This window comes from Hypanus sabinus, chromosome 19 (genome assembly GCF_030144855.1).
Source record: "Hypanus sabinus isolate sHypSab1 chromosome 19, sHypSab1.hap1, whole genome shotgun sequence".
NCBI classification, from domain to species: domain Eukaryota; kingdom Metazoa; phylum Chordata; class Chondrichthyes; order Myliobatiformes; family Dasyatidae; genus Hypanus; species Hypanus sabinus.
In genome coordinates, this window is record NC_082724.1 from 56,608,460 (window position 1) to 56,625,606 (window position 17,147).

A 17,147-nucleotide genomic window follows, 5' to 3' on the forward strand; every position below is an offset into this window, starting at 1 on the left:
TCGACTCATGAATAGAGTCATGGAACACTACAGCACAAAAACATGCCCTTTGGCCCATCTGGTCTATGCCAAACTATTAATCTGCCTAGTCCATCAACCTGCACCTAGACCATTGCCCTCCATAATCCCTCCCATCCATGCACCTAACAAAAGCTTTCTTAAATGTTAAAATCAAACTGCATCTACCAGTTCTGCTGGCAGCTTGTTCCACACTCTCACACCCTCCAAGTGAAGAAGTTCTCTCTAATGTTCCTCTTAAACATTTCAACTTTCACCCTTAACCCATGACCTTGGTTCTAGTTTCACCCAACCTCAGTGGAAAAAACACTGGTTACATTTACCCGATCTATACCCCTCTTAATTTTGTACACCTCTATCATATCTCCCTTCATTTTCCAAAACTCAAGGGAATAAAGCCCTAGCCTATTCAACCTTTCCCTGTCCAAATATTTATACATCTGGTCGCTTAGAATACCTTCCAATAACATAGCTATTACTGATGTCAAAGTCACTGGCCTATAATTTCCTGTCGTATTCTTAGAACCTTGTTTAAATAGCTTGAGCTATCCTCCAATCCTCCAGCACCTCGCTTGTTGTAAAGGACATTTTAAATATTTGTGCTGGGGTGTCTGCACTAGCCACAAGGTCCCATAAGGTCTAAGGGAACAGCCCTGGGGATTTACCCACCCTAATTTGCCTCTAGACAGCAAAAGCTCCATCCTCCTCTAGGGGGAGGGGTGTCCATGACCTCACTGCTGTGCTGTTTCACTTCTATAGACTCTGTGTCTGTCTCATGAGGAAATACAGATGAAAAAAATCCTTTTAAGGTCTTCCCCATCTCTTTTTATTGCATGCAACAATGACCATTGTGATCTTCAAGGGGACCAATTTTGTCCTTTGCTATTCTTTTGCTGTTGTTATATCTGTAAAAGCCCTTAGTGTTCTCCTTTGCCTTGTGCGCAAGAGCAACTTCATGCCTTCTTTTAGTTCTCCTGATTTCCTCCTTAAGTGTTCTCTTGTATTTCTTATACCCCTCAAGTATCTCATTTGTTCCTTCCTACCTATATCTGCTATGCACCTCCTTCTTAACTAGGGCCTCAATATCCCTTGAAGACTTTTATATTGACGGACCATACAAATTTTGTGCTCTCAAAATTTCACTTCTGAAGGTCTTCCATCTACTGAACACATCTTTGCCAGAAAACAACCTGTCTCATTCCACACTTGCCAGATCCTTTCTGATACCATCAAAATTGGCCTTTCTTCAATTTAGAAACTCAACCTGAGGACCAGACCCATCCTTCTCCATGATTATCTTGAAGGTAACGGCATTATGTAAACATCAGTCACCAGCCCAGTCTCATTCCTTAATAGACGATCCAGTATTACACTCCCTGTAGATGGGACCTCTTTGTATTGATTAAGGAAACTTATCTGAACAATTTGACAAACTTTTACAGCCCTTTTACATTGTTGGAGTCATAGCCAATTAAACAGCTAACAGGAAGAGGAGACTCCAAGAATATCCCTATCTACATCAACAGTAGACTCAGAATGTGAATGCCAAAATAAAATTATTGCCTCTGAAGCCATGTTCAGCCTAAATCATCAAATGGTTTACCCTTCTCAACTTCTTTCTGAAGCCCCACCAATGCTGAATTCATTCATCAGAAAATTCAATTAATTCCACATTATATTGTGACAAATGCTCTTATATGTTTGTAGTATGAACTCTGGGACCATACAATACCCAGCTATAGTACTAAAGATAACACTACAAGCACCAGTGATGCTTGTAGACAATCTTGTAAAGTTACAATATTGGCATCTAAATAACAATTTTGAAAATTAAGTCCTGCTGAAGGTTCTCAGCCCAAAACGTCAACTATCTCTTTTCAATACATACTGCCTGGCCTGCTGAGTTCCTCCAGCATGTTCTGTGTGTTGCTTGAAAATTAAGTATCCTTTCCACAAAAAGTTGAATAGATCCAATACATCAATTTCCTTTCAATCATTCTACCATCTGTCTTCAGTAAGATGAGAATTTAACCAAATATCCATGATTTTGAATAGTTACACCATTTGATTGTCTTGTCATTAACATTCTAGTGATTACAATGGATGAGAAATTCAACTGCACTAGCCATGTGAATATTGTGGCTATAAGAACAGGTCAGAAGCTGGAAAACCAAAGTCACTCACGTCTTGACTCTTCAAAGCCTTTTCATAATTAAAAATGCAGTCAGGGCATGATAGACTAGCTCAATTTATCTGAATGAGTACCTCCAAGAAACACCTTCCAAGGACATTCAGGAAGTTTGACATCATGCAGGACAATGCAGCCCAAATGATTGACATCCCTTATCTACCTTGTGAAGATGGCTGTGTGGTCAGATTTTGTTCTGACTCATTCTATAAGTTTACAGCTGAAACTATCATAGTGGACTGGATCTCAAATAATGATGAATCAGAGTACAGAAGGAGATAGAGATTTTAGTAACAGGGTGTCATGAAAACAACCTTTTCCTTAATATCAGCAAAACAAAGCAGCTGATCTTTGACTTTAAGAAGGAGGACAGTGCACATGTTCCCATGCTCAGGTTGAGAACTTCAAGTTCCTAGGAGTGAACCTTGTCTTGATCAAACCACATTGATGCCATGGCTAAGAAAGCTCACCAATGCCTTTGCTTCCTCAGGCGGCTAAAGAAATTTGGCATGCCTCTATCAACCTTTACCAGTTTTTATTGATGCACCTTATAATGTATTTTATCTGGTGGATCACAGCTTGGTATGGCAACTGGTCTGTTCATCACCGCAAGAAACTGCAGAGCGTTGTGGACACAGCTCAGCACGTCACCTCACCTCACCTCCATGGACTCTGTCTATATTTATCATTGCTTCAATAAAGCAGATAGTGACCCCAAACTCCCATTTATTCGTTCTTCTCCCCTCTCCCATCAAGGAGAAGATACCAAAGCCTAAAGGAATGTACCACAGGTTCAAGATGCTGTTATTAGAATATTGAATGGTTCCCTTGTACAATAAGATGAACTTATGGCCTCATAATTTACCTCATCATGATCTTGTACCTTTTTGTCTAACTGCATTGCTTTTACTCTTTAGATCTTGCACTTTATAACACTGTCTGTAATTGTTTTATCTTGTACTACCTGAGTGCACTGTGTAATGAATTGATCTATATGGATAGTATGTAAAACAAGCTTTTCACTGTATTTTCATTACACATGATAATAACAAACCAATTCCAATTCTAATCTCTTCCACTGCTGCCACACCATTGCTGCTGTGCATACCGTTCAAAAATTTCATGACAGTACTCACCAAGGCTATTTTGACAGTATCTTCCAATATTTTACCGGGCGCTAGTGAGTACCAATACTCTTAGGTTTGCCACCTAGCCACGCAGCATTATGATTTGGAAGTATAGGGCTAAATATCCTTTGTTGCTAGGTCTAAATCACAAAACTTCCCTCCCAACAGCATTGTTAGAATATTTTCACCATAAGCACTACAGCATTTCGAGAAATTGTGAACCACACCTTCAAAAAAGTAATTGAAGATCAGCAATAAATGCTGGCTTGCCAATGAAAGATCCCATGACTGATAAAGACAAAACTTTCACCATCTCTTCAACGTATGTTATTTTCATTACCAACAATTTTATTGAATAATTGGTAATGGGTCTTTATTGCATTTATCATTTACGTACAAAAACTTGCTGTCATAAAAGGACAGGAAGTTTCCAAGAGGTTGGAAATCTGTTCCTTGGAGTGTGTACTAAATGCACAGTGTAATACAAATAGCCTTGACAACAATGGGACAAAAGATGCTACCGTATCAGGATTTTGTGCCAGGGACAGAATAAAATTTTCCCTTAAGCGTTCATGTATTATTTCTACAAGTCTCACAAACATCAGATTTCTTGCCTCTCTAGTACTGTTGACTATTTCTGTAATAAGTTCCACTATGTGACAATCAAGAATGAAAATCTCAACATTATATTATTGATATTGGCCACTGTATTGGAATTGTTCCTCTCCGGTCATCAGTAAATTGATCAAAGTTTTAAGCCAAGTTAAAGGGTAAAAACCAGCAAAACAGATAGGTTAGTTAGTGCATTCTCCCTTCTTTATCTGAATCTATTCAAATTAATTCTCAAAGCTACTTACAAGTGTATTACTATGTGGATGTCAGTTCTCATTAGAACATACAGTACATATTTAATGAATTTGTGATTATGGTTTTGTATCACTTAATTACCCTGGTTCATGTAACAGGTACGGTGGGTCCATTGGATTACTTCTGCACCTGAAGTAGAAATTACACCAGAAACCAATTACTCTGACATTATTATTCCAACCCAGGACACTGTACGCATGTCGCATTTGTTATCGATGCTTCTAATCAACAAGAAACCAGTAAGTTACTCTTATCAGTTTTAATGAGGAATGGAGTCCTTCAGATCAATTGCACCAATGAATCTTGAAATCAATCCAGGGAAGAAATACAAGTGGCCCTATTGCAGAACTAAGGTTATTCAGGAAATAGTGGACATTTTGGGTTGAGACCGTTCATCTAAGCTGAAAGATATAGGGGAGATATGCAGTATATAAGGGTGACAGGGTGGAGATTCATCACCCTTGGGCAAGATGTAGCACCTGTTTAGCCCCTCCCCCCCCCCCAAAATCGGGGTCATGTGAAGTCATGGTTATGCGACCACTGACACCAGGCAGACAATCTCTGAAGAGTATAGGTGATGGCTGGGAACATCCATCTTGTAAAGACACTGCCCAGAAGAAGGCAATGTCAAACCACTTCTGTTGAAAAATTGCCATGAAACAATCACGGTCAAAGACCGGGATTACCCACATCATACAATACAGTACATGATGACGATGATGGTCCAGTATAAAAAGATGGAGCTAGCAAGTGATAAGTAGATCCAAGAAGGAGGAGTAAATAAACACATTGACTTTAGTGGTGCACAAATTAATCAGAATACTGTTGAAGAACTAAAGAGAACATAGTCTGTGGTAAGTTTTCTTGGCTAAACTCGTTCAGTTCTTGGAAAAGGTAACAAAGAACAAAAGAATAGACAGGGTACTATTGTGGATTTAGTACACAGATTTCCAAATAAATAAAATGAAAGCATGTTGAGGTAGTGGAAATCTGAAAGAATGGACATCTACTTGTTTTCAAGACAGAAAGGATAGAAATTAGTGGTTTGCATGATACTATTACAGTTTGGACACTTCAGAGTCTGGAGTTCCATTCCAGCACCATTTTGTAAGGTGTCTGTGTTGGTTCTCCTTGTGGAATGGGTTTTCCCCAGGTGCTCCAGTTTCCTCCACAGTCCAAAGTCATACCGGGTAGGTTAATTAATCATTGTAAATTGTCCCATTATTAGGTTGGGGTTAATTGGGGTTGCTGGAGCAGTGTGATGCACAGGGCTGGAAGGGTTTTCTCCACGCTGTATCACTAAATAAATAAATTCACTGTAAAAGGAAGTGGAATATGGGAATCCACAAGAATCAGTGAGAGGATTATTGCTTTTCACAACTTTTGTTAACAATTTAGACCAGAATTTAAAATATATTTTCCAAATGTATGATAGCAATAAACTTATTCCACCAATTAAATACAAAATGACTCATAAATAACTTAACTAAATCTGCCCATTTTGGTCTATAACTTTTAAAACCCAAGTATAATGGAAACCTATCAATTTTACATTTTCATTTGACTTTATCTAAAAATATAGAAGGTATGAACGTACCAGTGAACTTACAAAATTGGTTAATTTGGCTTGTTTAAATTGAAGGAGTTTCTACAAGTGATGGCATTTTCTGTACCATCTTCCAATACAAGAAAGAAGCCTAGAAACTAATCAGAATATGTTTTTGCTGGATCTTATTTCTTACATTAAAAACACTGTTTTTTCTATACTAATACTTTTGATTTTTGTTATTAATATTCTCAAACATCAGTCTTGAAGTTTGTTATTTTCTTTCATCCCCATAAGGTGTTATGCATTGGACCTACGGGAACTGGAAAGACCATTGTCATCTCTGACAAACTTCTTAAAAAAATGCATCCCGATTACATCTCACATTTTCTGATATTTTCAGCTCATACATCGGCTAATCAAACACAGGATTTTATTGACAGCAAACTTGATAAGAGGTAAGTTTGTGGATAATATACTACAGAATTTAAAGAATTCAGCAATTCACATCAGCCGAGTAAACTACCAAGCATGTTTTAGCTTCTAAAATGACGGCAATTTTAGTCAGTTTTCCATTAGTTCTGACCACCATCTTCTTCATGTTACAAAGGAAGAATTCATTGCTGTTGCATAATCATGTATCTGATGCAAATATTTTATTTCATACCACAATGTCTGCCTATTTGTATGTATTGGAATATATAGTATATGGTTAGTTATGAAATAATTCTAGTGCATGTGTTTTCTAATAATAATCATAATTTTTTTGTGTTTTTTTCTATTTTTCCTTAGCTTCTGAAAGTGCATGGTTTATGTTAATATGTTGATTACCAAACTACAAGTATTGGAAGTAAAGTTAATTTGATATCGCCTATGAACACACACTCATGTTTTCTGCAGCTTGTGCCAAATTTAGTAACACCAGCAGGCTGGAAAACATTGTTTAATATGCTACTACCAACCTTGATGGGATCAATCAACATGATTTTCCTCCTTAACAGATAATGGTACTCTGATGCCAACACATTTATGTGCAGCAGATGCTAATTCATTGCCAATGCGTTAGCCAGATTACCTGAGCCACCTGTACAAAGGGGACATTGAAATTATCAAGGATAAATGATCACCTTAAAATCAATGTGACTGTAAAGTGGAGACAAGGACTAACTAGGGTGGGAAAAGTCAAGCCAATGCCTGAAACAGCCATTGGGTTTAATGAAGAGATCAAAGGAGATTGCATCTTTACACCTCAATTTGGATAATTTCCTTTTTTATGTCACATCTTGAAGGCAGTCTGCAGACTATGTTGACTATGTTTAGCTGACTATGTTGTATAATAGCTTAATGTTCCTTAGCAGCCCAGTTCTTTTCAATGTAGTTTCAAACAAGCACATGAAGTAGAATCTAGTGCTTCATTCACACAGAGGTCCTGGATGGAATTAGAATTGGCTTAGTATTGTCACATGTATGAACTGGAGTGAAAAGCTTGTATTCCACTGTTCATAAAGATCAATTCATTACACAGTGTATCGAGATAGTGCAAATATTAAAGAATAACAGAATGCAGAATAAAGTGCAACAGCTGCAGAGAAAGTACAGTGCAGGTAGACAATAATAAATCAGCATGAATGGCAGAGCAGACTAGGTGGGCTGACTGGCCTAATTTTGCTCTTATGTCTTATGATCTTACGATATTACAATGTGCAAGATCATAACAAGGTAGACTGTGAAATTGAGAGTGCATCTTATTGTATTTGGAACCATTCAAAAGTCTTATAAGAGCAGAGTGGAAGCTGGCCTTGATCCTGTTGGTACATGCTTTCAGACTTTTTGTATCTTCTGCTTGATGGAAGAGGGGAGAAGAGAGAATGTTCAGGGTGGGTAGAGTCCTTGATTATGCAAGCTGCTTTACTGGAGCAGTGATAAGTATTGACAGAATCCATGATGAGGAGGCTGATTCCTATACCAGCACAGAAGGTGGTGATCTTCTGATGCAGATTGTTGGCATGCATACTGATACCATATGCATTATGGTGTCCAATTTATCCTGTAGAGTGCAGAAGGATTGAATTTCCCCAGTACTGAGCTCTACATCATTCCTTTTGCATTGCTTCCAATGATCAAAAGCTTTTCATGCCTTTGATAGATGGAGGCAATGCAAAAGACAAAACAATAACATGCTTACCATTTTCCTTACAGTAAAAGTTAAACTAGTTTTACCCACCATAATGTTTCTTTAGGTCCTCTTTTAAAATATTGATCCTCCTTGTCACTCAAAACTTTTTTTCTCAGGCGCAAAGGTGTGTTTGGACCTCCTCTTGGGAAGTATTTTATTTTTTTCATTGATGACCTGAATATGCCAGCTCTCGAAGTATATGGAGCCCAGCCTCCCATTGAAATATTGCGGCAATGGATGGATCATAAAGGCTGGTATGACAGAAAACAGATCGGTATGTGTTGACCTTTCTGATTCTGTTCTGATATGCATTTATCTACTGCAAGGCTATTAGTAACTATGAAACTGTAAGATAAATGTATAATAAATACATTCACCAAGAGCTGAATACTGCACAAATCAAAGATTCAAAGATTACTAGGAGGAGAAGGAGTTCAACTGCATTCCAACAGATAGAGTTGGAGTTCATGACAATAAGAAGTAAATGAACTGAAAAATAAAATATGGTACAGAGTAGAGGAATAGGAGATGATGCAAAGGTAAGAATAAATGAACTGGGATGAAGCTTATTTGAAGCACAATCTAGCATAAGCATGAATGGTCTATTTCTGTCCTGCAATGCTTTGTGGTTTTAACATTGTGCTTTGTTGTCTTCAGCCCTCCTTTCCAAGCCGCCAGAAACTAGAGTGACCTTCTAGCACAGGGGTGTGTTGTGGGTTGATGCAAAGTCAGTGCTGCAAGTTTGGATTGCAGAAACAGGCTTTTCCTTTATGGCACATATAGTTCTTATCCAACAAGGAAACTCTTCATTGGGTTTTAATAAACCAGGAAGCTGCTGAGGGTATACCAAATGCTTGGTAACTAAACAATTATATATGTCCAATGCATAGGACCCAATTTATAGGTGTTACTGTGTCATGCAAATGCCTCAGCCACCAAAGAAAGAGCCCTAGTTAAAGGTGAAGTGGGTAGAGACATTTTGAGAACATAACCTTTTGAAGATGATTTTAAGTGTGCTTTCCCTCTTCTTCCAGCTCAGATGAGTTAAATTTGTCCCCTTGGAATTAATGGGAGTATTGGCAAAATGATGTTCGAAACTCTGCTGAAAATAAGCAAGATCTGAGGATTCCCATGAAAACTATCTGAATGGAGTGGAAAGTGTAGTATCTAATCAAATATTCACTTGTCAGAACTCAAAATGGTAGGGATGTAATACTGAATCATTTAGCTTTGTTCGTAGTTTACACATGCCGTATTTTGCAGGGAAATTTAAGCAACTTCTGGATATCAACTTTGTGTGCGCCATGGGTCCACCAGGAGGAGGACGAAACCCGATTACTGCACGATTCTCCCGCCATTTCAATTATCTGTCCTTTGTTGAAATGAATGACAGCAGCAAACTGAAGATATTCTCCACAATCTTGGATAGTTGGTTGGGTGAGTTCTTCAGATAGAAATGATTTTTATTTAATATTCAATGAAAATATAAGACATGAAGTAAAATTTTGGAGATGAGAATTTGGAAGCGAAGAACAATGAAATATAAAAAGTGAAATTTCAGCATCTTACACTGTGGAAGGAGGCCATTCTTTCTATTGTGCCTGTCCTAGCTCTTTGAAGGACCTTGCAGTTTTGAAGGCCATTATTGAATCTGTTTCCTCAATTCAATCTGAATTAAAAAATTCACTCATGTAATATAGTTTTCCAAAAAAAGTTCATAATCTGAAAATAAACCAAATTATATTTTGATTTAAGATTTTGTAGATTGTATTAATATGTATAAATGATACCAATGGGGTACACCTAATAATATTCAAGATTGAACAAGAAAATTGCATACTTGACAGTTAAGAGGCAAAAAGCCATAATATTAAAAAAATGTAAATCACCCACTTTTTGTAGATCAAGCAGAATTGTCATGCACTCCTAAAATATCAGAAGGGTAAAAGAGCATAGGAAGATAAAGATGTAAGTAAACAAATTGTTAAAAGCAGCATCATTTGTCAGCAAAAAAATTAAATATCTTACCAAACCATGATATAAATTTTTAATTAAATTCAAAGGTATCAAAGCTAATTAAAACTTAGTACTGTTCACATTTCTGTTCTACTTATCACAAAATGGATATGGACACTGTGATAAAACCGATTAACAGGAATGGAACTGAGTGATTCTAGTCTTTGCAAAAGATGTAACAGATTGCTGCTTCTTTTTAAAAAAAGAGAGGACTTAAAGGAATACTATTAGAAATCCTTATAGGATGAATGGGCCAGATAGGATTAATACTCAGAAAATAGGTGCCATAAATGTATGAAAATTTCTAACAGTAAACAGTTTAGATGTATTCAAATGGAAAACAGCCCAGTGAATAGAAAGGAAGGCTGAATGCTAATTTTTCCCCATAATTATGACTTTCTTCTTATTTAAATAAGTAGTAGAAGTGTGTATTTTTATACTTTATAATTAATATAATTTTCTAAGTATCAAGCCCTGCTTTGCAAAATTGCCCAACAGAACCAACATTGAAGAATCTGATGTGATTTGATGTATTTCAAAACAAAGGCAGAAACTCAGCATGTTTTATCATTGCCAGATCTCTAATCTTCACTCTCAATAAGCATCATGCTGTCTAATTTATTATTCTTAAACAAGCTACAAGATCTGATATCCAGGCAATCTTTCTTTCTTTCTTTTTCTCTTTTTCTCTTTTTTTCAGATGGGGATGTTAAGGGGGGAAGGGTTAAGGGGAGGGCTGATATTATACTCTATTATTCTATTCATTCTATGTAATTATCTTAAAAATTGAATGAAAAATATATTTTTAAAAAAACAAGCTACAAGATGGTATCAAGAGAAACTGCCAAGATAACCAGAGAACTTCCAGCCCTCAATGCATTTTTGCTCCTTACATGTATTTGATAACAAACTTTGTATCTGATTCTGGGGATAATGTGATTTACAATGACCTTTGTCTTCAACCCTACTGGGATTATGCATCAATGTGACAGAATAAATGCTAATCCAGCCATAACTCTTACCATTGCCATCCTCTCACCTTGTGGACGTACTGTGAGACAAAGGGCAGGAGATGGCCATATGTCCCATCAGCCTGCTTTGATTTTTCAATAAGCTTATGACCAATCTGAACACCATTTCAGCCTGTTTCCCCAGAACCTTTGATAATTTAGATTGAATCATTGCCAAAAAGGCAATAATTCAGAACATAAGAAATAGGAGCAGGAGCAGGTCATCCAATCCATCGAGCCTGCCCCGCCATTCAATAAGGTCATGGCTGATCTGTCTGTAAACTCAGCTCCATCTATCTCCCTTTTCCCCATAATCCTTAATTCTCCTACTATGTAAAAACCTATCCAATTGTTTCTTAAATATATTTAGTGAGGAAGCCTCAACTGCTTCCCTGGGCAGAGAATTCCACAGATTCACCACTCTCTGGGAAAACCAGTTTCTCCTCATCTCCGTCCTAAATCTTCTCCCCTGAATCTTGAGGCAATGCCCTCTAGTTCAGCCTCCACAACATTCTAGATTAGGGAATTAAAAATTCACAATACTCTTGAGAAAAGAAATTTCTCCATTTCTTAAATGGGTGACACCTTATTCTGAAATTATGGCCCCAGTTATAGATTCCTTCACTAAATTAAATATCTTCTCAACATCTACCATGTCAACCTTTTATCTTTCAATATAGCACCTCCCATTCTCCATTAGTCAAATCATTAAGAACCAAGCTGCTCACTTTTTCTGTGAAGGCAATCCCCTTTATCTCAGGAATCAACCAAGTAAACCTTCTCTGCCCTGTCTCCAATACACTCCTATCCAATCTCAAATGGGCAAATGAAATCTGTATTCAGTTCTGTGGCTATATTTTTGCCATTTCTTGTGAAGGAGAAGCAAGACTTTGTTGTTACTCCATCTCCATTCCAAAAAACCCAACGTACATTAGCTTTTCCAATTACTTGTCCCTGCATATAAATTTCCTGTGTTCCATGTATAGTTCCCTCTATACATTACTTTTCTACAGTCTCTCTTCAGTTAAACAATATTGTATTTGCTATTCTTCTCACCAAAGTAGACAGTCTTACATTCCCCATATTGCATTTCATCTGTTTTCCCCTTTAGCTAAATATATTTCTTTGTAAACTCCTTTGCATTGTTTGTACAACTTGCATTTTATCCATCTTTGTTGCATTAACACATTTGGCTACCTTACACTCAGTACAATATCTAAATCATTGTTTTAGATTATAGCTGCTCTGATTCCTTCAGCACCTTACTGGTCATGGTTTGTTAACCTGAAAGAATATTTTCCAAAAATATAACTCCGTACTTGCCACAGAAACACTTGGAACTATGTTCAACGTCAAGGGCAGGAACTCCTGTCTTGAGAGTCCCATCCTAATCTTTAACACCACCCTTAACTTTGCTTCAAGGATGGACAGTGGAGCCCAGCCAATCTATTGTGCAGTTAATTCCCAACATTAAAAAGTGGATATAAAGTTGTGTTAAAGTCTGCCTGCTTTTATGTTGAACAGGAAGATTGGAAGAGATCAAAAATCTGAATGAACCACTTGTTACAGCAACAATTGAAGTATATTCCACCATAATATCACAGCTGCTCCCAACCCCTGCCAAATCACATTATACTTTCAATCTACGCGATTTGTCTAAGGTCTTCCAGGGCATCCTCATGGCTGAATCAAGTAAGACTCAGGTATGTTTAAGTCTTGTCTATGCCTGTAGGCTGCCAGGTTATAATATTCTCTTGCCTCCTACTTGGTCCCCAAGCCAGTTGCTTCATATATCAAGCAACACACATAAAATGCTGGTGGAACACAGCAGGCCAGGCAGCATCTATAAGGAGAAGCACTGTCGACGTTTCGGGCCAAGACTCTTCGTCAAGACGAACCTCCTTATGGATGCTGCCTGGCTTGCTGTGTTCCACCAGCATTTTGTGTGTGTTGCTTGAATTTCCAGCATCTGCAGATTTCCTTGTGTTTGCTTCATAAATCAGATAGGTAAGGCTTTGTTTAAGCTCTGGCCGTGATATTTATTGAACATACCTACATGCACCTTCTTCTTGACCTGCTGCTATAGATTTAGAATAACTGAGTGATTTGCTAGGCCACATCAGAGGCTAATTTAGAATAAATTATATTGGAGTAGGATTATAGACATACATAGACTGGACTAAATCAAGGAAATAGGTTTTCTTTCCTAAGGACATTAATGAACTCACGGTACTTTGTATGATAATTCTGCATCTTCAGTGATACTGATACTAGCTTTTTATTTTCAAATTTTCTAAGCTGAAATAAAATACTTTTTTAGAGGTACAGTACAGTAACAGGCCCTTCTGACCCACAAGGCCGTACAATTACACCCATGTGACTAATGAATCAAATAATGCATATGTCTTTGGAATGTGGGAGGAAATCGGAGCACCCAGAGGAAACGCATGCAGTCACAGGGAGAATGTACAAACTCCTTACAGTTACTGTGCTGCCTCATTACTCTTTCATGGCAAAATTTGAAATCATATTTTTTGATAATCCTTTTTAAAAACAAGGTCAAAACATTGAGGTGTCTGAACCAAAATAAAAAGGGTCTTAGATTTAAAGCAACTACAAATGTAGAAGAGGGTTAACCCAAAAACCGAGCAGTGGAGATGATTTAACAGTGAGCGATAAATTTAATAATAGACTGCAAAATAATAAGTCATGTGAGGCAACAAAACAAGAGAAAGCAGATACTAAACACCACAGGCAACTAGGTAACTGAAGGCTTGGAGCAACTGGTTGAGGCCAGCAGGTTTGATGAGTGAAAAAGGACTATGGATGAAAACTCGGGTTAAATAGGCTGCAGATAATGAGTTTAAAATGAGTGGTAGGCGACTCCTATTAGCTGGGTGGAGATTGGGAGGTGCCTGCATGTGCAGGCCTGACAAGACCCCTGCACCCCTATGGCCCCCCCCCCAACCTGATAGCCCAGGATGATCCAAATGGGGCTGGTGAAACTGCTCAATAAGTAATAGATCCAAAGTGTAACTGGACAACCCCCAAAACCTCACCTTTGGACCATACCCTTCTCAGTCAACTATGCACTACACAATTCATCAGCTGGCAAACTGTGTACACTGGACCACCTTCCACCATCCTAGAGTACAGAGGTTCAGGCTCAGGTGGGTTGAGTGGTCCATACACAATGGGCTTTAGGCAGGACACATAGAAGGTAGGTGTGATCTTGAGGGACAGGGGCAAGTGGAGGTGGTAAGTGACTGGATTACTGCAAAGAATAATCTTGAAGGGACCAATGGACAGGTGCAGAACCTGGGTGGACAGCTAGACATGGGCTGGAGTAATCTGGCTGGGCTCTGATAGTGGCTTCTCTTTTACTGAAGGCAATAGCTAAATTATGATACTCCTGTGGGAGTTTGATGAAGTCTAGGGTTTCCTCCATCTCCATGGATTTAGGGGGTGAAGTCAACTGAACTGATAGACAGGTGGATCCCCAACTCAGCATGCACTGGATAACCGGGCAAAGTGAAGGTCATGAGGGGCAACCGAAGGTGAGAGAGTGTTGGGTGAGTCGATCAGGAGGAACTGGATGAACTCATGGTGCTCTCTGATGCTCGTGTACAGTCTACGTGCATGGTCTGACCATCCCAAACCCTACGAAATGTCTGTCAATGGCCATGATGTTGAAAGGCTAAGAGATAGGGACTCCAAGCTGTACACATAGAGTCTGATCCAGAAAGTAGTCTGCTGCACCAGAATCCACCAAAGCCTCCTGAGCATGTAGAGCCTTTGGGGTGTGGAACAGGATTGAGAGAGTGAGTTGGGCTATGGTGCTAGAATGACAGACTGTGAAGAATTTACCAGATAAAAGGCCCTCATCTCTACCTGGTGGCACCATTTCCCGGGTGCAGTGGGCATTTGAGGTGATGGTGATTGGCTGCTCCGCAATAGGCACACAAATCATTTCTCCACCATCAGCCGTGCTCACGAGGGGTTAAGGGAGCTCTTGCTAATGGCATGAATTCTAGAAGCATTGAGGGTCCTGCAGCCTGAAATTGTTCTGGAAACAGAACTGGGGTTCTGGCTAACAATCTGGTAGGTCGTTCCATAAGATACTTCTCAATACAGAGAGTCAGAGTGATGAAGCTTTTGAGGCCGGTGCACATCCCCTGGGTAGATGACTCATCATTCAAGCACTCTGCGAGGCCATAATGGTAATGGGCAGCAGTGCTTCTGCATTCCACCTGCACTCCACTGCAAGGGTCCTAACTTCCACAGTGTAATCCATCAAAGAGCGTGGGCCTTGACGCAGGCAAAGTTTCCGATCCACTGCCTCCCTTCTACTCCCTAGATGATCGAAAACCTGGTGCACCTCAGCAGTGAAATCCTCATATTTATTGCAAATATTCTCTCAGTTAGTGGTGGCCTAAGTCAGAGTTTGCCCAATCAAGAGAGAGATGAGGAAGGTGATCGTGGTCCGGACCATAGAATACGGAGATGGCTGGAGCTCAAGGAGTAAGGGTGCTCTGGGAGAGGAAGTTGCAGCGTCAGGTAGAGGATCTATTGAAGCATTCAGCCATGGGGCAGAGAGGAGGAGATTGTCTCAATACGGCAACCCCGCGCTAGTCAAAGTTGGAAGAGAGTGGTGAGCAGATGGTCAGTGGTTTCCTGCTGCTTCTGGATTGTGTATGGACAACTTCTTTAGGTGAGCATACTCTGCTAGGTCAATTGAGGGTTCACTTATCCTGTCAGAGCAGCAGGGATGATTTTGTGGTTAGTAAGACTGCAGAATAACAAGCCATGTGGGGCCACAAAGCAAGAGAACAGATACTAAACACAACAGGCAACAATGTAACTGAAGGCTAGGAGCAACTGGTTGAGGCTGGCTGGTTCAATGAGTGGACAAACACTGTGGATGAGAATTAGAGTTAAAGTAGGCTGCAGGTGATGAGTTTGAAATTAGCAGCAAGTGACTCCTATTATTTTTTTTAGTTATTTAGCAATACAACGGGGAGCAGGCCCTTTCGGCACGTCAATCCACAACACCTCAGCAACCCCCAACAAACCCAGTTAACCCCTAACTTAATCACGGGGCAATTTACAATGATCAGTTAACCTACCTGCTGTGTCTTTGGTTCTGGGTGAAGACTGTGCAGGCCTGGCAGGTAGAAGAGCAGAGGGAAGATGAAGGGATAAAACTAAATCACTCAAAGAGTCAGTGGTGTAGTACTCACTGTCTAAAAAGCAAATAAAGGCAGAAACTCACATCACATTTAAAAAAAAAGATATTTGAAGGTATATACAAAGATCTGTACCTGAACAGCTATAAATGAATTATTGGAGGGTGTGATCAGATTTGATTACCCTTGGTATTATTAACTTTCTAGTTCTGTGAAATGAGCACATTTAATTGATTATTAAAAAACACAAATGCCTTAACTTCCCAGAATAAGAACTTAGAATTAGAAATCAGTGAGCTGCCAGAATACCACAAGGTCCATCACAGCTGGCTACCTCTTCTATAATATGATGTTTTATACAGCGGATACCAATAATGATGCATCTTTATCACTAGGATGCCTGAAATAATGGAGAGAAATTTAGATGAATTTCATAATGAGTGAATGATGTGACCTGCCTGAAAACTGCCTAAGAAAAGAAAACAAATGCTATGCTAATCTTCAGTATATGCATTGTAGAAATGCATCCTGCAGTGGCCATACTGGACCATTTATGTATTAATAGCTTGATCTATTCACCTTGCACAAGTTAACAGACTTTTTCTGGAGAGGATGAGGTGATTATGACAGTATCTCATTTATCCAAAACAAATTTAGAATCCACACATTTGTCTCTCCTCATAAGTCCAAAAATGTTGCCTAAAGGCCAACTCATGCCTGAGAAACTGGACTGAAAAATTTTGAAGCAGTGTATCAATCCAGTCAGGTAATTGTCTGCGGAGGTGATGAAGAGCAGGCATGATGGGCAGGTGTTCAGACTGGCAAAATGTGGCAGGTGATGCCCTCAGGGGGTTTTCTTGTTATATTTTAAAGTAAATTAAATGATGATCTAGAAAGCCCCCATATTTAAATATTGTGGTGACAGAAAACTTCGGCATTGTAAGTGGTGTTGAAGGAAGCATGAGTTGCAGATAAATATTGTATTAAACAAATGGGTCAAAATGTGGCAAATG

At 38.9% G+C, this 17,147-nt stretch overlaps 1 protein-coding gene across 1 annotated transcript in view; it reads left to right on the forward strand.

Moving 5' to 3' along the window:
* The window catches only part of dnah1 (dynein, axonemal, heavy chain 1), a 357,521-nt gene that overhangs the window by 221,262 nt on the left and 119,112 nt on the right, over nt 1-17,147 (forward strand). The window contains exons 42-46 of the mRNA XM_059944450.1: nt 4,299-4,439; nt 6,044-6,204; nt 8,039-8,196; nt 9,186-9,359; nt 12,473-12,651. Coding sequence (XP_059800433.1) covers nt 4,299-4,439; nt 6,044-6,204; nt 8,039-8,196; nt 9,186-9,359; nt 12,473-12,651 — 813 coding nt within the window. The remainder of the gene's footprint in view (nt 1-4,298; nt 4,440-6,043; nt 6,205-8,038; nt 8,197-9,185; nt 9,360-12,472; nt 12,652-17,147) is intronic.